This window comes from Pogona vitticeps, chromosome 5 (assembly GCF_051106095.1).
Source record: "Pogona vitticeps strain Pit_001003342236 chromosome 5, PviZW2.1, whole genome shotgun sequence".
Taxonomy (NCBI): Eukaryota; Metazoa; Chordata; class Lepidosauria; order Squamata; family Agamidae; genus Pogona; species Pogona vitticeps.
In genome coordinates, this window is record NC_135787.1 from 45,321,170 (window position 1) to 45,343,532 (window position 22,363).

Below are 22,363 nucleotides of genomic sequence, written 5' to 3' on the forward strand. Positions count from 1 at the left end.
CGTCACTCCTCACACATTCAGACTAACCCTTTTTTGGACAAAACCTAACCCTTTTTTGAACAAAACCTCCATATTTTCCACATAACCCATTGCACAGTGTCCACATTATTTTGAACTTTCTTGCAAGTGCTATTATGTTTGTCAAACAATGAATTACACATCATTCAGCTTGTAACTTCTCAGTATTTTGCAGATAATTGATCTTCCTTTTTCATCAACATCTTCAAATACTAATGTTAACGTATTCTCCCACAAAAATATGATTAATCCAAGCAAGTTCAGGCTAACATATTTTTTAAAACCCTATGCATAAAATAAGGCTTCTGTTCCACCTGCTCTGAAGGGAGAATCTAGCAAAGGATTCTGAATTGTTTCTTAGCACAATAACAAGATCAGACCAAAAAAGAAATGTAAAAGTGCTGCTGTGCTTAGTATTAGAGATCATAATTATTGTTTCACAGTAAAAAGGAAGAAATGTAATACTGATACAAAGACTTCAGAAAATTAACAGGTTCACATAAGATCATCCTCTAAATATGTACTGTATTCTCTTTTATGTAAGGAAGTTACTGTTTTCTATACCTTCAGAGCTTTGCTTAGAAAAACAATGTTACTCACCTTTGACTTTACATAGAATGGAGATGACTGCTGATGCATTGCTAAGTCCATGGTACTGTTTGAATTTGTGACACTATTACTATTAGCTTGTTCATCATCTCTACTGCTTTCATCAGACTGATCAAAATCATCACTGTCCTGGTCCATTTCTTCCTCTTCCTCCATCTCTTCCTCCTCCTCTTGTTCACCAGCATATTCATCTTCTTCCTCCTCTTCTTGGTTGCCAGAGTATTCTTCATCCACTGCAATAAATCTGTTATTGTTTTCTTCTAATTGTTCTTGCTGAGATTCATTTCTGGGACGAAGTCCAGGATCCCCACCACCTATTTCTCCATTCCTTGCAACATGTACCTCCTCTTGTTGCCTTAATTGCTGCTGGTGCTCCTCCTCTACGACTCGATTCATCTGCTCTTCATCCAGTTGGCTTGAGGAAGCATTACCTCGAAAAGACCCACCAGTTCGTCGTCTCTTACTGCCAACAGACAGCAGTTCCTGATTCATTTCCAAAAGCCAGCTTGCTACTTCTTGGACTTTGGCTAAACTATCTGAAGATGCAAATGCTTTCACATTCTGAGAAAAAAAAATAAGAAGAGAAGTATAAGTTTCCTTATTATACAAGCCTATACTCCAAGTGTCTTTCTGACTCAGAAAATTTCAATACCCTATCAGTACCTTTATTTTAAAGTTGGAGGTGAAATATGACAATTTCAATATCAATTTACCTCCTCCTCTATCCATTTTAATATATAATTACTTTTATAAATATAAATCAAATCTGGAGTGCTAAAGTAGAATGCAGAATATGAATACTGAACACCAAGTGTCCCAAATGATCTAATAAAGATTTTGCAACCAATAAAATTTAAACTGGGCACTGCTAGCGACCTCTAACTGTCTCAATCATGATGACAGTAAAACAGAAAATTAAAGTGCTTATGTTTGTATATTCACAGTGGGTTACAGAAACTGCATACCATTGATGTATCAGCAAATTCTCTTGGCAATGCACCTTGGAGCAATATGCACAAAAGCTTCACTTATGATGGCCTAAAATCTTGGAAAAATTCTTCAACATTTAATAAAAGTTCATTGGTTTTGCTTCACACAATTGAAATGCAAAATGACTTTAAAAAATTTCAGTTACATGCCAGACTTGTTTATAACAGTGGTTCCCACCCTTGGGCCTCCAGATGTTCTTGGACTACTACTCCCAGAAGCTTTTACCACCACCTCTGCTGGCCAGGATTTCTGGGAGTTGAAGTCCAAGAACATCTGGAGGCCCACGGTTGGAGACCACTGGTTTATAAGACTTGAAACTATTTAAACAGTACATGCTATCACTCTAATTGAACAGACAAATTTGCTTGCAGACACGGGTTCTTGCTCTCACTTTGTTGTAGTACTACAACAAAAAGCTGGTGTAGATGAAGTGTCCATGCCACGCAGGATCTGAGAACTTTGTTTTCTTGAGTATATAGTTAGTTACTTATGTGCCATCAAGTCTGAACTGACACCTGGCAGCCCTAACAGGGCTTTGAAGGTAAGTGAGATATTTAAGGAGCAGTTTCCGCCTTTCTACTCCTCCAGGGAATTTCCATGGCCCACTGGGGATTTGAACCCTGGTCTCCACAGTCCTAGTCCATCACTCTATCCACTACAACGGCCGTTCAACCTTTTTTTGGCCACAGCCCTTTTAGGAGTTCTTCTCAGGTTCCAGGGCCCCCTTTCAAACAAGGATACAACACGAACAGATTATCTTTCAGAAACACTTCACATTAGACTGTGGCCCCCTTCAAGTGTACCATGGCCACCAGGGAGCCATATAGCCTCCATTGAGAATGGCTTCATTACACCACATTGAGTATCCCGAGTATATAAATTTAAAATATGAGCAGGAGTATCAGCTTCAAAAATTGAACCTTTGCTGAGTATATGACCAGGGACACAGCACTGAACTACACAAAGGCACATTTTTCATTTTCCAAGCCACCTGAGTAGTGACCACATCTCCTTTCACATTACTGATTCCAGGACAGGAGGTATATAGATGTATGATAAGAAATGCAACTGTAATTAACAGAGCAAGGGGGTCCCTAATGGTCTTTGTGCATATAGTTCCCCTAATCAGAAATACCCTTCAGTTGTAACTGAAGTGTTATAGCTGAGCTTTAATCCAAAAAGTAAGGAAATTCAAATCACAGATCCTCTTCCCCGTTATTCAAAATACAAGCACAGAGATGCACCCTTCTTGTACCTTAGCTTCCACTCAAGTAAACACAATATGGGAGCTCCACTTCTTGACCCCTTAATGAGAAAAAGAATCTCTACCTAGGACTATTAAACATAATGACACAAATCCTCTTGTGTAACTCAGGCCAGCATATGGCATGAAATGTTATCTCTACAATGGCAGATCACTGCTGATTAGATTCCCCATGTGATTCCTTACTATATGCAAGTCAGGTGGCTTCATGCACAACTCAGGATCCAAGTGAAGATTGAAGAGCCACTTGACAAATTGGCTGATTTTACTGGACTAGTAAAGATTACACAGTTGTGAACAGGTATGTGTTGGAAATCTGCTGTTTGTTTATGCTGACACTATCAAAGTCTGTGTTTCATGGTAGATTTTCCACACCAATAGTAACCATAAGGAACAGGGAGACTAATGGGATTACTTGGAATAAATTTTAAGGTATGATATGGATGCATAAATATTTCCATAGGAACAGATTACGTGGAGCCCAATTTCTAGAGGATGCTCATCCAGGTGTACAGCATCAACGATAACTTTTTGCTTTAAACCAGTGGTTTCAAGTTTGATACTACAATATTTTCATGAATAAGTTTTATTCACTAGAGCATGGTGCTAGAGTTTTCAGAAGATACCAAGAATGAGAGGTAAAATTCAGTAGCAGTAAATAATAAAAATAATAAAAAGTTTGCCAAAAAACAAAAACAAAAGCACAGTCACTACCATAAGTTTCCATGAAGAAACCTCTTATCACCTATAACAGCTTGACAGCTAGAGCCACTTTCCAGAAGTATGTTATTTTAATTCTGTTTGCATCTTCCTGGGTTTAAACACCTAGCCAAGTTTTTAGATTTCCACATTTCTTCCCCTCCATTGTTTACTATTTAGTTTGATAGAGAGAAATGGAGGCTTGTCTATCTTATGAATTTATGCTAATAGTGGTATTGCCTACCCATGAATTCTGGATATTATTCTTATGAGTTAACAATACTTCTTTCCTTTCTTAGTGATTTACACTCTCCCTTTTACTTTTTTAAAGATGTACTAGCAGAAAGGCATTTTTAAAGGAAGTAATAGCATAAATGACCTTGGACTGCTAGAAAGATGAACAAGTGGGTCCTAGATTCAATCAAGCCTGAACTATCTCTGGAGTAAAAAATGTTGAAACTGGAGCTGTCCTCCTTTGGGCACCTGATGAGAAAGCAGGATTCTCTGAAAAATACAATCATACTGGGAAGGACTGAAGGCAGCAGGAAAAGAAGAAGACCAAATCCCAGATGGATTGATTCTCTAAAGCAGGCTTGTCCAACCCGCAGCCCGAGGGCCGCATGCGGCCCAGGTCAACTCATAATGCGGCCCAGTGCAATTTTTAATTTTTAAAGAAATTCCAAAGTTTCAAGTTACAGTGCCGGCGCTTGCGGCCAGAATGTGGCCGGGGTATGTCACAACAGTAGCGGGGGAGAGAGGGAAGGAAGGAGCAGGAGGGGAGGGAACAGGGGCTGCGTGACTCCATTGCGCTGTCCCCGTCAATAGGTGGACCCCCTCCTGGCCTCATAAAGCCGCCGGAGTCGAAGCTGGCAGCCTCTGCTGTCTGAGATCGCAGCTGCAGGTAAGCGCACTTGGAGCAGGGCTGCGGAGGACGGCTAGGGCTCCCCCCCATGCGGCCCAAACCAAATGTATGTGCGGCCCAAACCAAATTTTCATCTTCTAATGTGGCCCAGGGAAGGTGAAAGGTTGGACACGTCTGCTCTAAAGAAATCCACAGGCTTGAATTTACAAGAGCTGAGCAGGGATGTTGAGGACAGAACATTTTGGAGATAACTCTCTCATTGGGTCAACATAAGACATGGACAACTTGATGGCACACAAAAACAACAATAGCAGAGAAGTTCCCATCAGTGGGACCTGAGCTGGCATACTGTTGTGCCTCATAGTCTAAGCTAAAAGCTAAAAGCTCCCAGTTCAAATTTCATCTCAGTCACAAACTTGCTAGAGGAATTCCCCCTTTCAACACTACATCTACAATATGGAGATACAGTGGTGCCCTGCATAACGAGCGATTCGTTTAACAACGAACCCGCATAGCAATGTGTTTTTTGCGATGTTTCTAATGGCGATGTTTCTAATGGTAAAACATCGCATAGCGATGTTTTTTTAACAGCTGATCGGTGGTTCCAAAATGGCCACTGGGTAAAGAAAATGGCCGCCCGCTGTGTTTTCGCACCCTTTCCTCGCTTACCGGGCAGCGAAAATGGCGGCCACATGGAGGATTTCCGCATAACTGTGAGTTTTTTGCCCATAGGAACGCATTAAACGTGTTTTAATGCGTTCCTATGGGCTTTTTTGCCCCGCATAGCGACGAATCCACATAGTGATGATTTTTTCAGAACGGATTATCGTCACTATGCGGGGCACCACTGTATTACTACTCAATACATAGCTAATAGTATTTCTATATACTGTACTGATTATGCTACTACATGACCTAAGTGAATTGTTACTTGTTAGTACAGAAGTGACATGTTATATCAGAAGTGCTTTCTTTTAAGGGCTAACAACAACAGCAACAATGTGCTGTCAAATCGATTCTGACATACAGTGACCCATTCCAAGGTGTTCGAGGTATAGAGCATTTAGAAATGGTTTACTAGCCCCTTCTTCTTGCAGTGATTTGGAACTAAACACTTCAGAATACGCTACACAGGTTGACTCATCTCCAAGGACAAATAGTAGGAAATGGAACTACAAACCTGTATTCATTGTTACTATAATATTGTTAGGCATTATCTCCCCACTGATACAAAAGCACTTTTGGTCATAGAAATGTTGCAAACTCCATTATTGTTATTGAAACAGTGAGCTCAGGAATGATACCTATACTCTGACCACAACCAATCACACTTGTAAAAATGTACTATTAAAAATAGTTGTGCTGGAAATTGAAAATGAGGAAACAGTTTGGTCAATAACAATCCACTAGAGGGCAGTCCCTTCTACAAGTCATGAGAAAAAGTAAGCAAAACTTCAGAACACAGCCAAAGAGCCCGAAAAACCCACAACAACCATAAGCAAAAGGAGTTTAGCAACAGTAGAAGTTTTTCTAATAAGACAATATCCAGCAGCGGGGAGGGGGGGGGACATAGTCCCTGAATTTATTTTTCTGTGTTAGAACAGGTTTAAATTATGAAGGAATTAGCATACAAAACATCTTCAATTTCTGGGAAAACCCAACATAAATGAAGATTATCCAATTATTTCACTGCATCTTCTCATCTATAAATTAATGACCACTGCAGAACAGTTTGTTACAGAAAGGGAGAACATGAGAATGACAACCAATACCACAATTCACTCTTATAAACCTGATGTGCTATTACAACAAAAGATAGAAAATATCCATTTAAATTTCTCACTTCTTTGGAACTTGGAAAAGCCCCCAAGATACATTCTAGATGAGTTGAGCCTGTCAGCTTCCATTTTTTCATTATTTTATTTTATTTTATTTCTTAATGTTTTCACTCCAACCTAATTCAGATTTTATATCTAATAATACAATCAAGTCACTTTAAGAAATGGTCAACAAAATGGGAAGGAGTAGTCAAGATCCTTAAGTTTGGAATGTTGTTTGTAACTGTAATACATAAAATTTTATTCATTCATTTAATAACTTCCAGTACAACTCCACAGCAGGGCAGACCATTTTTGAAAATAATTTAACAATTTTTCATAAGATATACAAAACCACAAAACAGTTATAAATAGGCATGAGTTATTCATTTTTGTATTCCTAGGGATGTGAATATGAATAGTGGAACCACAGGTGCCACGAAGGTCCATTCCCTGCCCCAAAACCAGTTGGTACTCCGCTCCATGGTTGTCATCGTCATACCAATCGCAGAAGGAGCCCAAGCCAGCTCTTCCCTGCCTCTCCACACAGCCAACCACTCACCAGCTGAGCAGGGAGACTCCCCATCTCGCCTCCATGCCACGGTGGTACGGCCATAATGGGTTCCTTCAAGCAACATCCTCAAACCATCTGCCCATGATACAGGTTCTCTATCCTATTAAAACTTCCTTTAGACCACTGTAAACAATATTCATCAACATTCCCTTTAATTTTCATCCCCACTGTGCAAGAGCTTTGCTCATCTGTGTGTTGGGGCAAGATTCATCCAAAACCTGGAAGTAAACAGGCACTGACTCTGGCTGCCATTGTGCAGTGCCAATGGAGCTCTGAATGTGCATGTACACCTTAGAGGGAACATGGGCAGTCATTCAAATGATAACAATACTACATCCCAGCTGTTAAAAGGATTTCAAAACTAACAGCCCCATGAGTAAAAACAGGATTACTAATCTTCAGTTCCATCTTTAAAACATCATCAAAATTCACCTTAGAGGTTAATACAGTATAGGTTTCTATAAAGCTCAGGAACTAATCCTGTCTTCTTTCTGCCCACACTGTGGATTCTCTTATTGAAGTAAGTCAGTTACTGTCTGCCCTATATCAGTGTCTCTAGGATAGAATATCCTTTCAGAATGCATAGCCCTCCAGATGTTTTGGATGACAGAACCTCCAGGTAGCATGCTCAAATGTTAGGCAATAGGACAGTTCACAGTCCAAAATATCAGGAGGGGCACCAGGTTGGGGAAAATTGGAGTAAGCTTTGTTGTAGCCCAGTGATTCTCTTTGTTGTAGCCCAGTGGCCCCCAACCTTTTTTGAGATGTAACCCCTTTTTATAATAGCCAAGTAACCTGCAATTCCCATCATATTTGCATAAAAGCTGTCATTGTCATTCCCTTACATGGCAGCACTACTGATGATGATGCTTGCCCTCCTACTGCTCCTGTCACCAGATCCACCGCCACCACTTCTAAACTGGGGACGGAACAGAAAGGGGGAGGTTAGAAGTAGGGAGAAGAGAAAGCAAAGGACTTCAAAGATGGGCCAGGGGGAGGAAGGACATTGTAGTACCCAGGGAGAGGGGAAAACCTTCATGTAAAGAGGAATCACCTCAGAAACCAGCAAGAAGCTTTCCTTGCTTCCACTGCAGAAGTGGACTGTCTGTTTTTCTATACCCTCCAGGGGTTTGCTGGGGGGGGAGTTGTCTTTCTTTTCTTTTCCCTCTCCTTTTTTAGGCTCTCTGGAATAGACATGTCATAGTTAAAATCCCTTTCTTGTGGAAGCAGCAGCAATTAGATCTTTATGCTTGCCTTTCTTTATTTGTAAATACTAGTCCTGGTTATCCCTTCTCAGAAAATAGAGGCTTATTTCTCCCTCAAAGAGCCTGTTTCTCATATATACACACTAACTTTAATATTCCGATTCAAAGGTCAAGGAAGAAATTATTTGACAAACGCTACAATACATATAAGGCAACCCCCCTAGAAAATACTTCATTACCTCCTTTGGGGGTAATGACCCCCAGATTGGGAAACACTGCTCTAGCCCAATCAGCCACATACAAGCCTGGGATAAAGGAAGAAAAGAAAGGGCAAATACAACTCAGAAGATTCTCGAGGCTTCAGATTGAGACTAAACATGACAAATGAACATCACTGATGGTAAAGGAGAAGGCCTTGCCAGATATCCAAAAAGTAACAAGAAAACTTGTCTCTGACCCCAGAGAGCAGAGCTTCCCTCAGACAAGCTAGCACTCACCCTAGGAGAAAAGAATTCCAGTCAGATATAAAGTTTCTGCTTCTTTCTTTTCGCTATTACTATCACTTTTTCTGTGCTGAAAACAAAAGCAGCTCCCTCCCTCATGCCTAGGACGGACACCAAGCAGGCTAGAGGAGATACAAATTATTGTCACTCTTTGCCAAATGAGCTGAAGGTCCCTGTTATGCGTCCAGAATAGAAACAAGGTGGGTTGATGGTGGAGACACAAATCACTTTGCTGCTCTGTCACTAACCCACACAGTTTCTATGCTAGACGTGAAAGGAGTTCCACCTCCTACATGTTGACTTCAAAAGGAACATCTGAGTAATGAGCACTGCCCCAAGCAGCCTACTTGGCTTCTCCATTGGGTGCTCTTCTCTATGCAAAGACATAGTAACCTCCTCTACGCACAGCCTAGGAACACAGTAAGCCACAAGAGGAGGAGCTAAGTAGAGCAGCTCTTTACCAGCAATATGCTAACCCACCTGGAGAAAACATTTATCGTGACCATACCAAAAAAATTGCTTTGTTGGGAAACTGAAGGAAACCTGCTTCAGTTTGTTCACAGGATGTTGAAAATTGTATTTAATCTAGAGCAGTGGTCCCCAACCTTTTTGATACTGAGGATCAGTTGGGGGGGAATGGGGTCTGTGCACAGTGGGGCGGGGTGACACTTGTGTGCATGGATGAAGGGGTGGGGCACTCACACACATGCATGAAGGGGTGCTTGCTGAGACGGCATGCACACACACTCGTGCACATGTGTGAAGGTGCTTGCAGAGCATGCAAACATGCGCAAAAGGGCTGTGAGGGGGCGTGCAGGGGGGAGTGCATGCAGGTGGGGAAGATCTGTGTCCGCAGCCCAGTCCAGCCAAGGCCATGGACTAGCACCAGGCCGTGGACCGGGGGTTGGGGACCCCTGATCTAGAGTTTTTTGGGGGGAGGGAGGCAATATAAACAGCCTAAAATCTCCTTGTAAATCTAATACACAAAGCAGCAATGTCTTTCTCCTAACTAAACTCCTGGGAATCCTTTCTTCTATCTAAATACAGTTCCTATATCTTACATAAACACTTTGGAAGCAGGTTACCTGATAAATACATCCTCTCATATCTATCAGAACCTCAAAACATTACATGAGCCCAGAAGGATGATTACAACCCTTTTCAGTGATTATTTATACCAAAAACAGTCATGTAGCACCTTTAAGGCTAAATAATTTTATTTTTCTCAAGCTTTTACATCTAAGCACATTTCTTCAGATAAATGGTTGTGTACTCAGACACAAAGGCTTATGAAAAATAAAAACTTGTTATAAATACTAAATGGCTATTTCTGGGATGCTACAACATACAAACATGGCTACCTGCTATATTACCATTTCAGAGATGCTGTTCTTTCTATGGGAGGCCCCCCAGAAAGGGACATTTGATGTGATGTCAACATTATAGTCTTTTGGGAGCTAATTGAAAACCTTTTCATTTTCTAAAGCACTTTAAGAACAATTTTACTGATGTTAAATCTTTTCAGTGTATTAGTCTGCTGCTTTTTTGTTTTGTTTTGTTTTGTTTTATGCCTGATGCCGCTGATTTCATTAGATGTTGTTTGTATCACCGTTTAGTGTTTTGTATGTTATGGTTTTAATTTAACCTGTACACTGCCAACAGACTTCTTATTGTCGGGTACCTTGCCAGTTACGTAAAAGGGAATGGCACTTCTACATCACAAATGGGAGTATTCTCCCTTTCAGACCAAAACACCAGGGTCAAAAGTTGAGGTCCCCAAATACTATAATAGATCTGTAAGCCTACCTTTTCCAATAAACTGTTTCATCAATTAACTTCTACTGTGTTGTAAATGGAGTACCGTATTTGCCGGTGTATAAGGCGACTGGGCATATAAGACGACCCCCGAACATTCCCACTCAGAATGTAGAGTTTGTTATATACTTGCTGTATACGACTACCCCCTCTTCCGCCTGCGTGATTCTGCTTTGGCTGCATCATGAGGAGAGTTCCTTTTGCCCCTTTTGGTTCCTTTTCGGAGAGAGCCAGGGTTTGCTGGAAGAAGTAACAGCAGAGAGACGGCAGCCATTTTGGAGAGGTGGCAGCCATTTTGGAGAGGCAGCAGCCATGTGGTCTCATCTCAAAATGGCTGCCGCCTCTCTGCTGTTCCTGACAGTCAGCTGTTCGGCGCTAGAGTCAGGCTGTTCCCAGGCTAGAAGCAGGGCTCTACTCAGTCTTACTACCAGGTAAGTGACTTCGCTGGGAGAAAGGGAGGGTTTGCTGGACATGCACCCGGCATACAAGACGACCACCTCACTTGGAGGCATGTTTTTCAGGGCCAAAAAGTCATCTTGTATGCCAGCAAATAGGTAATTTATAAATTAAGAAGAAAAATAAACACTGTCTTGAATATTAATGCTACATGAGTAACAGTACAAAAGCTGAAGTCCTGTTGTGCAGCTCTACATGCACAACAGTGATAATGGTGGTGGCAGTAGATCACTGCTGATTTAAGGCTTCCTGTGGGGATTTGGGGCTGCACATGAACTTTGTCACACTGTATACAAACAGAGTGCACCCCAACATCATTTGCTGCTGACAATGATGTCACTGTTGCACACACAGAAAATTGTGCAACAGGATTTCAGCTAACATATGTTCCTAACATTTCTCCAAAGACTCAGTATCTTTTAAAAGAAAGAACATCAGAAACTGAATTTAATCATAATTAATTGCTGGCCAGATGTAATTGCATTACCATACTGGAAACATTTCCACCTCTCTTCTTCCTTCAGATAAGTAGCTTTTAGAACTAATTTTAAAATACAGTGAAGCAAACATAACACAAGGGTGGGGCTGAAGGAATCATAGGGAAGAAATTATTTGAAGAAAATGTTTAACATTACGTCAAGCGTAGTTCTCATAGACCAGCATGGAGAACCTATAGCATGCATGCCACAGCTTGCATGCAGAACCCTTTCTGTGAGCACGGAAGCCATAAGTCTCCAGAACGCTATTCCCCCTCCCCGCTGGCACCCAAACGCTATTCCCCCTCCCCGCTGGCACTTCGACAGGCGGCGGGCCAGGATCCGGAGCAGCTGGCGCTGGTGACAGATCCGGAATGTGGTCTTAAGGTACCTCCAGGCCCAGGATTCCCCCTTCCACTGCCACTTCCGTTTCCGCCACAGCCTGCCGCCTGCTGGTGTCCCCCCCCCCCTCAGTTTGGGCACTCAGACCCAAAAAGGTGTCATAGAACATTAAAAAATGACTATGGTGTTCAGTTCAGTGTTGAAAGGAAGAGATTTGCAGTATACTTTCAAAAATGAAGAACACTGTAACTACAATTTCTTACTTAAAGTCTGTAAAAAAACCTAAATGCTACATCTGTTAAGCATATGTCTCCCTTTCCCCATACCTCTCTCTCTCTCTCTGAATGTAGCCCTTTCAATTAGTGGCCTATCTATAAAATTCATCTCCCCCTTGTAGACATACTGTAATGTTAAGAGAATTACCAGGGTTACACAAAGCTTACTGAGGTCACTGTCTGAACTAAGTCTGTTCAGATTTGTAGAGGGGGAAGTTCACTCAAATGATAAGGAGGGAATAACAAAATATCTAAATTATTTTACATATTTGTATAGTATTACAAGCTATTACTAATAGATGCAACATATATTCCTTGTTGGGACAAATGTGGCATATAAATAAAACTAATAAATTAATAAATAAACATAACAATCTACTTTCTATTATGAATTTAGAATTAACTGATATTAGCCGATGAAATTTGGGTAGAGAATTCATCTGGCCTTTCTAAGGAAATTCTGACATCTGCAGAGGAGCATTTAGTTTAAATTAACTGAAGGCTTTCTACACCCTTCCCATTTCAGGTTCCAAGGCTTCCTAGGGCTTCCCTTTGCCCCGGGGAAGCTTTTGGGTGATAGGGTGAGGAGAAACCTTTAATAGTCAAAAATTGGTGTTGGATCTCCAACACAGGGATTGGGATCACCGATGGTAATCCAGTGGCAATTTTCAGGCATTAAAGGTCCCCCACTCCTTTATGGCTCATACAGGGCAAAAGGGAGACCTAGGCAGTCTCAGAACCTGAAAAGAGGGGGAGGGCAGGACAGGAAGCTTTGAATCAATTTAAATTAAATATTCCCAACTATTGATGATGGTGTCATTTGCTTACACAGCATACATTTACCCCAACAGGATTTCAATCAATGTTTAGTAAAACCTAACATACCTACACCACTTTCAAGTGTTCAAATTATTAATTTCTTACAGTCGTTGCAGTAAGTAAGAAATTATTAATTTCTTACAGTCGTTGCAGTAAGTAAGTCAGTATTGTTCCCACACAGTGTTAAGGGGCAAGTGAAGAGTGCCATACTTAAAATCACATACTAGGTCCAGGGTACAAATGAATCAGGTTGATTTGAATTTTGTTTCTGTTCTACCTGGTTTGTTTCTACCCTACCCTTCAATCTACAGACATCCCCAATCAACTTGCCTGAAAGTCACTACACATGTCAAGACCATTAAAACATGCAATTTAAAATAGTCTATTCTTGCTTGTAAGAGACACAGACTTTTTTTCTGTGTCTTCAAATACCTTTCTCTCCAGTCACCACCCATATTCAACTTGATTCTCCTACCTCAGTTTACATGTATGGTAATGTCATTATTTGCAACACCTCATTTCTAAGCTTTCGGAAGTGTGATGTACTATGCTAAGCTACAAAACTTTTGCCAATGATAGTTTTATCTTTTCTCAATGCTTTGTATTTTCATAATTAAAGATGCTCCCAAGCCATAAAAATGAGTAGGAAAGTGAAGTTAGCCTGGCACAGCAGAAATAACGTATACATCACCAGATACTTCTCAGCTTAAACCTGACAACCAAATATAAAGTAATAAGCAGTTAAGATGGTGTTAGTAGCAACACAGAGAACAACACTGCTGACCTACTTCATTTGTTCTGCATACACTGCAGCACTAGTAAAAAAGAAAAAGAAGCATATTTCTCAGTTTTTGCTCTTGGGAATCTGGATGTCCTCAATTATGATATTTTCACTTTTTAAGAAATAAAATATTTCAGGAAAATTCTTGCTGCCCTTCTACCAGTCAGCTTTCACTTTTGTTGGAGGGAACTAAAATAAATTACAAACTTTAATTTATATGGACTGTTGCACTATATAATCATTATCATATTGGAACTGCAGAGCTGGAAGGGACCCTATGGATCATCAGGTCCAGCCCCTGTCAAGAAGCACAGTAGGGAATCAAACTCCCAACCTCTGTCTCTGCAGCAAGATGTCTAAACCACAGAGCTATCCAGCAGTTGTACAGATAATAGTTTTGCTGTCCTTGCTATTATATTGGTCTAGGGATCGAGTTTCATATTTTGGATGCTACTGAAAAATTCCCCCTCCCCTGGCAATAATCACCCAAAGGAGTGCCTCTGAAGCAGATATCACTAGCTTCATGACCAACAGGGCAGGACAAGAAGCAGAGCTCTAGCCCCCAGACCCATTGCAAGTCACTCCAGCAGCTCAACCAAACTGATAGGGATTGGAAGCCCACTATCTGTTCCACAGAGCCCCTTTCATGGTTAGGGCCAATACATGGCACATGAGGGCTGTGCCTTGCTTTTAAGGAAAATTGCCACTCTGAAGGATTTCAGGAATAGCACCTGTTTTCTGCCCCCCCCTCCAAAAAATTGTTGGCAAAGAGAGTCCAGGGTGGTGTGTCCAGCAAGAACACAAATGAGTGGTATGGACATGTGGCCCATGGACTATAGGAGACCAACCCCAATGTACAAGAATAAATACTGGAACTTTTCCAGACCACTTTCCCATTTCCCAAAAGCTGAAGCCAGACAAAACACAGCACACAGAATAGTTGCAAGATCACTACTACTCCTCAACAAATGGAAGAACAGCTTGGGTCCGCTGTGCACAGTCACAAATAGCGCCATTTTATAATCAGTATAACGTTAAAATGAAAAATAATACAATAACATTCAAAAGTTCAGCAACATGGTCAGGCCGTTTAGAATCTGTCAGAAGCTAGACATCTGCCAATGCTATTTACTGTTTTTCTTCTGGACCAGGTGGAAAAATGGTGGCACGACTAATACAACTGTATAAAGAAACTCCTTCCCCAGATGCTCTACAGCAGGGGTCCCCAACCCCAAGTCCCTGGCCCAGTGCCGGTCCATGGCCTTGGCCGGACTGGGCCATGAAGACAGATCTTCTGCCCCCCGCACGCACTCCCCCACACACACACCCGCACAGCCCCTTTGTGCATGGGCACGAGTGCGTGCACGCACCCTGCGAACACCCCTTTCCTTTGCGCATGTACACAAGTGTGCGCAAATAATGCAAGTGTCCCGTGCCCTTCTGGGCATACGCACAAGTGTGCACACACACCACACAAGCAAGTGCCACCTCTTCGTGAATGCACGTGAGTGGGGGAGGTGCCTCACACACCCCCATGCACGGACCGCATCCCCCTCCCAACGGGTTCGCGGTGTCAAAAGGGTTGGGGACCACTGCTCTACAGAGCTCCAGTGTGGGCTTTTTCAAATATTGCATAATTGGAATCTGTCCAACAAAACTTTTTAACTAGAGCACTAGGGGTACCAAGATCTACTTCCATGGCCACAGTCCACTATGAGACATCATGCTACTCCATGGGTACTCTTGTTAAGAAAGCTGCCATGCTGTTTTGGCTCAGGATAGTGTACCGTACAGCATCACCACTGATCTTACTGGTCTATGGAGGAATGGGAAGGGACTTCTGGGCAACTAAGATATTCACAATTATAGCAAAGCTGGGTTACCAGCTGCCCGAGAAGATATCATGAAAAGAGTATATGATATGATATCCAGAATAGCTTGGCATCTGCAGTCTGTTGCCACTCCAATAGGATATATAAAGGCTTCTCCTTGCCTTTTAGAAAGCTGCCCCCTTATGAGCCGAGACAACTGCTAACTACGTGCAGACTGAACTTGTTACAGCTAAAAGAGATTCATGGATGTTACATGGACCAACATGGTACAGACAGACATTGCCCACCAGGATGCTCTAAATGGAGGGCATGGTACACTTCCTAAAAGAATGTCCTCTGCATGCAGATCTCAGGGACCAATATCTAAAGCCCTTAACAGCTGGGTACAAGAACACTTCCTCTCTATGCACAGTCCTATTCCTGCTATCTGGCACAAACTACTATATGTCCTATAGGACTGCTAAATTTGTTAAAAGAGCCATGGGAAGGCGGAACTTATGGCCTGCTTCATAAATTCTTCAAATTAATCTGACATCTTTATTCTTTTTTCTTTTTTTGAGAATGCTATTATATTTAATTACTATTATTTAATCATTTTACGCCTTTTATGCTTGTTTATATGTACTTGCATGAGATGCCAAATACAATTTTATGATTGGTTGAATCTGTGTTCTTGCGTATAGCCAGATCATCTACAAAGCAATAATTTGTAATTTGAAAAGTAATATAATATTGCTATCAAAATATTTGGTTATGTTATACATATGATTTACTGTCAGATAATTTAATCTCATCAACCAGACAGAAAATACAGCAGACTATGGGGGAAAGGCCCCATTCAGTATTCTAACCAGACAGATACCTATGTTCTCTTTCAGGATACAGTATTCCATCTCATTCCTTAGTTCTCTGCATCTTCCTCATCCAGCATCCACAAATAAGCTCTCAGCATTGATACCCACTTCTCACCAGACTATCTTGCCTCCACTTGATTTACAGTTTATCCCCATAATTTCAGAAAAATATCTTCCTTTCCTATATACTAGTAGTGCCACTTAGGCCACATAAAGAGACATCACCATATGTAGTGTCCATATTATTATACTTCATATACAGTAGTGCCTCGCAAGACGAATGTAATTCGTTCCACGAAAAGAAGTTTCCCATAGGAATGAATTACAATGCATTCCTATGGGAACCTTGCAAGAGGAATGGGTTTTTTCATCTTGCGAAGCAGCGATCTCGGGGGGAAAAAGCCCGTCTTGCGAAGCATGGCCATAGATGAAGCCGTCTTGCGAGGCAGCATAGCGATCGAAAAAGCCATTCGTCTTGTGGTTTTTTGTCCCGCGAGGCATTCGTCTTGCAAGGCACCACTGTATTTATTACACATTTTTAACATTCTATATTAGAAGGGCAAGCAAGCAAATAGACTATAAAATATAAGTATCTGACTAATATCCAATCAAATTGGCTTCCACATTCCAATTTTAATATTATGTAATGTTTCATGTGAGATGCAGTTTACTTTATGGAGCCAAGCCAGACATAAAATGTCAGGATCAAGTCCCTGAGTGAAGCTTCTTAGATAATGAAACTGAAAAACATGACTGTTTTCAAACAAAATTATTTTAGTTAGAATTAAGAAGAGGAAGTGGCAAATATACGGGGTAGGTTCTGTGACAGAAATGAGATTATAGCTGGGAAGTCCATTATTAATATGGAGTTCTGTAAGAGAATGCCCAAGAATAAATGTTCTTTAGGATTGCATATCATGCTTATATTTAGTAATAGCTGAAACAGCAAAATAAACGCTTCTTGGAATTAACTAGATTACTTCTGTTTTGAGGTAAATTGATCTTTGCACTCAAAGAAGAGAAACACTATCATAAATGCCACCAATTTAATTTATTAATGTAATAAGGTTTAAACTTTCCAAATGAGCAAGATGAAATGGATCTAAGAACAATATCCTCAGCCATTAACATAACTAAGAGCAACATCATTTCTGACAAACCTAGGAATTTCAGCTATCAAACAGTATTATAGCAATTTCTACAACAGTTCAATTTTATTGTAATATATGTTTTGTGTTCATATATTTGTGGCAGACTCTTTTCAAAAAAGCCCAGGCACAAGCAGCATCTTGTGCTAGCTACTCATGGAAGACCATTTCAACCCTGGAGTTCCATTTCCACATTCAGCAATATAACATGCATTTATGTGAAGTGTTTCTTGTGAAAAAACAAATACTTCATATTTGAAATTTTTTCCTTGCTGATGAATACCCCTAACTTTAATGTTGATCATTGTATAACACCAATCAGAGAGAAGATTGGGGGCCATGGGAGTGCACGGGGAAGAAATAAAGAAAAATTTGAGGAAGGCCTTCATTTCTATGGTTAATTTGTTTTGATTTTGTGTTGTAAGTTGCTTCTCATAAAGTAATCAAAATGATTACAAATACTGTAATAAAGAAAAGAGTACTGTAAGACAGGGATTTTAATGAGATTTTACAAGACAAAAGCTTAAGTATTCCTTATTCCCACCCAAACAAGAAAGTATGGTCTGAAATCTTATGCACAGCCCATGTTTCTAAATATTCAATTTATAATATATACATAGCAACATCCCTGTAATTTTAGAGAAGCCATTGTTCCTATTTCCATCCACTGTGCTTTCCAACTGCACTCTCCCACCCCTGTGAGGGAGACCAGTGCAGTAAGATACAGCAAAGAACTGTATTCTGCTGCTACTGTCATCAATGTCACCTACAATGAATGACAGGACACCAGTAGATTCCAACAAGATCCACTCTGTAAGATAAACAACTTCTGGTTTCACTACAATCTTTTTAAGAGAGGGACAGTAATCGGGCTATTTCATGGAAGTTCACTGACACATATTTCTGATCTGTGAGTTTCCTTACAAGCTGGCTATTGTAAAAACCATGTGACATTGAGTTTTATTATACTGTTTCCATATCATCCCTTTTTCTCTTTTCTTTTCAGTTGGTACACCAAAAGGAAGGGACTTTCTTACTTCAATTGATATGTAAATTAATCTGAGAACCCTTCTAGCTGAAGAGGTGCAAATAAATGTAATATACCCTCCCAACGTATACCCTCCCAAGGAGATCATGCTAAAGGGGTAGCAATTAGTTGGTAATCCAAATCAATTAGTTTAGTACAAGATTACTTTTAAATTTAAAAAACCTACCTTAGAACAGTCTGGGTAGTATAACAACAGCTGGGGGTCGCACATCAACAGGGGAAGAGAAACAAGGAAATCATGCAAAACATGATTTCCATGCTACAACAGTAATAAAGAGGAGGAAGCTTGAGAAAAGGAAAGGAAACGGGGATTGAGAGGGAAGATGATGAGGGAATGGTGTGAGAAAGAAACTGACAGAACACAAGCTATTACTGAAGAGAAAGCAGGACAGATTTAATTGAGCTAACAAGGGAAGGAATAAGAGCATCATGAACATTGTCTTCTCCCTGTGCACACCAAGGGAAAAGAAGCATAAACCCCTTTCCTCACCAAGAGCAACCAACTCAGCCAAAGAGTTGTACATCCTTGAAAAAACAGTCAGTTCACAGTCCCAGTCTCTATTCCCCACAAGGACACAAACGTTTTCATTTCTCGCACCATTTTACCTCATCACTGGTCTCAATGTCACATACATATTTGCAACAGAGTAAGAGCTGCTCTTGTGTCTTCCAACCTGTACTGATTTCACAGCATGATATTCTCATGAATTGTCAGTGAAGTGCTGTATGCTTCTTTGAAGCAAGCAACCTGAACTTCTGACCCACCATGCATCATTCAACTAGCATACAAGATTACAGGTTGTCGGAGATGAAAGAGCTTGCTTTCAACCCATCACATTCAGCCATTTGGTTGATGCATCAGTTTACAAGACCAAACTGCACCCTAGATAATATCTGCTATGACAAGGCTTATAGAGAATAATACTAGTTTTGGTTGAATGCAATACCCAAATTGAATAGGATTTTATTCATATTATGATGTCACCAAGAGCACACTTTAACCTCATCTTCTTATACTGAAGATATGATGGGGCAGAGTAGGACACAGAAAAGTGCTGGGAAGTTGAGTTGGAAGATCAGAAAAGAACAGGTGAAACTAAAATAAGGGAAAGGAGAGGGCTGGTCAACCACAAAGTAATCTATGAAGATTAAGGCTGAGCCTGAAATAATGCTGAGTTGTCTCACATTTATGCATGCATCTTCCACACAGCTGTAGCAGCAATTCTGTTACCATCAGGTACCTCACATTATAACACAAAAAGTGAGCAAACAGCAACAAATACAGAAATATTTTGCCACATGAAATTAATTCATACCACTTTCCATATGATTCATAAAAAACAGATAAGCAAATAGATGGTGTTGTCTCACTGCAAATGGTTGGAACAAGAGGTAATTTGGCCTCTGCCGACTTTAAAGTTCACTTTGTACTATTGGTGCAGGGGTACCTAGTGGAAAGAGGGATGGACTAGGACTCAGGAGGCCTGGGTTTGAATTCCTGCTCAGCCGTGGAAGGTTCCTGAGGGTGTGGAACTGGTAAAGCCGGTCTAACTAAAAATAAAAAGAAATGCAGTGTGGTCTTTGTACACAACCTGAAAGCAAGGATGGATGGCACCTTTATTACACCACTTAAGCTCACTTTTGTCTCCATATGGTTCTTCATCAGACTGGGCATCACAGAGCTATGGAGCATGCAAAAAATAGGAAATAAATTGAAGTTCCAAAAATCATAACTCCATGCACCCATGGTGGGATATTTGATGTACTGTATTTTGTATATAAGCATCTGATGGCTAGGATACCAAGACAAGACTCTTACCACTAACAAATGTTCCCAACACAGAAAACAATATTCAAGACCCTTGAATCATGGATTTGGTTCCCACTATGTAATGATTAGGCATCCTTCAGTCTCGAGAGAGTATGGTAACGTGTTCTATATGGGGGACTTGGAACAGCATCTAGTGTGGCCAATTCAAGGGTGACAATCCCTTCCACACTGAAGACAAATACAATCTGTCCCCTGCCCAGCTCCCTGGTTTTACTGCTTCCAGGATTGCCTCTTTGTCTCAGCCTGCTGGACAAGGGTCTCTTCAAATTGGGAGAAGCTGTGATGCACCGCCTGCCTCCAGGCTGAATGCTCCAATGTAAGGTTTCCCATCTGTTGAGGTCAATTCTTAAGGCCTTCAGATCCCGCTTGCAGATATCCTTGTATCGCAGCTGTGATCTCCCTCTGGGGCAATTTCTCTGCACTAATTCTCCATACAGGAGATCTTTTTGAATCTCACCATCAGCCATTCTCAAAACATGCCCTAGCCAATGTAGATGCCGCTGTTTCAGTAATGTATACATGCTAAAATTTCCAGTTCATTCTATGTCTACTCTGTTTGGAACTTTGTCCTGCCAGGTGATATCAAAAATGCATCGGAGACAACGAATATGGAACATGTTCAGCTTCCTCTCCTGCTGTTCACAAAGGGTCCAGGACTCACTGCAGTACAGGAGTGTGCTCAGGACACAGGCTCTAGAGACCTGGATCTTGGTATTAAGCCATACTCTCTTTGTGAGTCTAGAGAACATGGTAGCTGCTTTGCCAATGCGTTTATCCAGCTCAACATCTAGGGACAGAGTGTCAGAGATCACTGAGCCAAGGTACACAAAGTCATGAACAACCTCCAATTCTTGCGTGGAGATGGTAATAGAGAGAGGTGAGTCCATGCCCTGGCCCATGACTTGTGTTTTCTTCAGGCTGATTGTTAGTCTGAAGTCTTGGCAGGCCTTGCTAAAACGATTCATGAGTTGTTGGAGGACTTCAGCAGAGTGAGCAACAACAGCTGCATCATCGGTGAAGAGGAAGTCCCCCATGCTTTTCAGTTGGACTTTGATCTTTGCTCTCAATCTAGAGAGATTAAAGAGCTTTCCATCTGATCTAGTCCAGAGACATACGCCTTCTGTTGCAGTTCCAAAGGCATGCTTCAGCATGACAGCAAAAAAGATCCCAAACTATGTAGCTACTATAATAACGCATATAAGCCATACATACCACTCTTCACTAAAACATCTTCAAAAGTTCAAAATACTGTACACTGGCTGAAATCCTGTTCAACAACTCTGCAAGCGTAAATCCTGTCTACCCCATCAGCCACAGACCTTTAAACTTTAATTCAAGGTTCTGTATCTCCTTCTCAAGGTTCTGAAACTTTCTAGGGATATCCTTCAATCTAGGGAACTGTTTGGGATCCTTAGGATAGAGCAAGATTTTAATATGAGAAAATTTCAGGACCAACAATAGTGAATTTCAGATATTAAAATTCCCCCTCTCAAGGCTCCCAAAGGTATCTCTGGGTCAAAAGGTATCCCTAGGGAGCCTCAAAATCCAGGGTATGGGGTAGGAAACCTTAAAATTTAAAGTCCACAGCTAATGCATCATCAGCCTATATGTACATGGAGCTTAGAACAGGATTCCAGCCAATACAATTCACCAAACCTACTCCCAGAAAAATCAAGATATATATAAAATGATTGATGAAAGTTTATTTAATACTTGTGCAGCAACTGCCAGCCATTTTTATAGAAGTCCAAATTGTACTGTGAAAACAAGACTCTAATTCTGAAGGGAAAACTACTAAAATCATCCCTACTAGTAGTCAGGCTTTTTTTAACCATTCCTCCCTTATGTTCTCAAGAGAAAACTTTTTTTAGTATTTCTTTCTTCGAAAAAATGTACCAGTTTCAGCTGACCTGTTTTCACTCATAATTAGGAAACAGAACAATTACTGGAATTACACAATCAAAGGTGCTATGGAAAAATCTTTTAAAATCTACAATAATACCGTTAGGCTCAAACACTCCACTGGGTATCTTGAAGCAACACTGGGAAGATCCCATGCTGTTTGCAACACAGACGCACTAAAATTCACTACTACACAGAAAGATTTGATAAAAATGAATGTTATACTGCATCTTTGCATTTGAG

General features: G+C 40.8%; 1 protein-coding gene across 5 annotated transcripts in view; it reads right to left on the reverse strand.

The window, feature by feature from the left end:
- The window catches only part of FBXW7 (F-box and WD repeat domain containing 7), a 192,873-nt gene that overhangs the window by 120,059 nt on the left and 50,451 nt on the right, over positions 1–22,363 (reverse strand). For all 5 annotated transcript variants that reach the window (XM_020781328.3, XM_073001554.2, XM_073001555.2 and 2 more), the window contains exon 2: positions 619–1,188. In XM_020781328.3, the coding sequence (XP_020636987.2) occupies positions 619–1,119 (501 nt within the window). In that variant the 5' untranslated portion in view covers positions 1,120–1,188. The remainder of the gene's footprint in view (positions 1–618; positions 1,189–22,363) is intronic.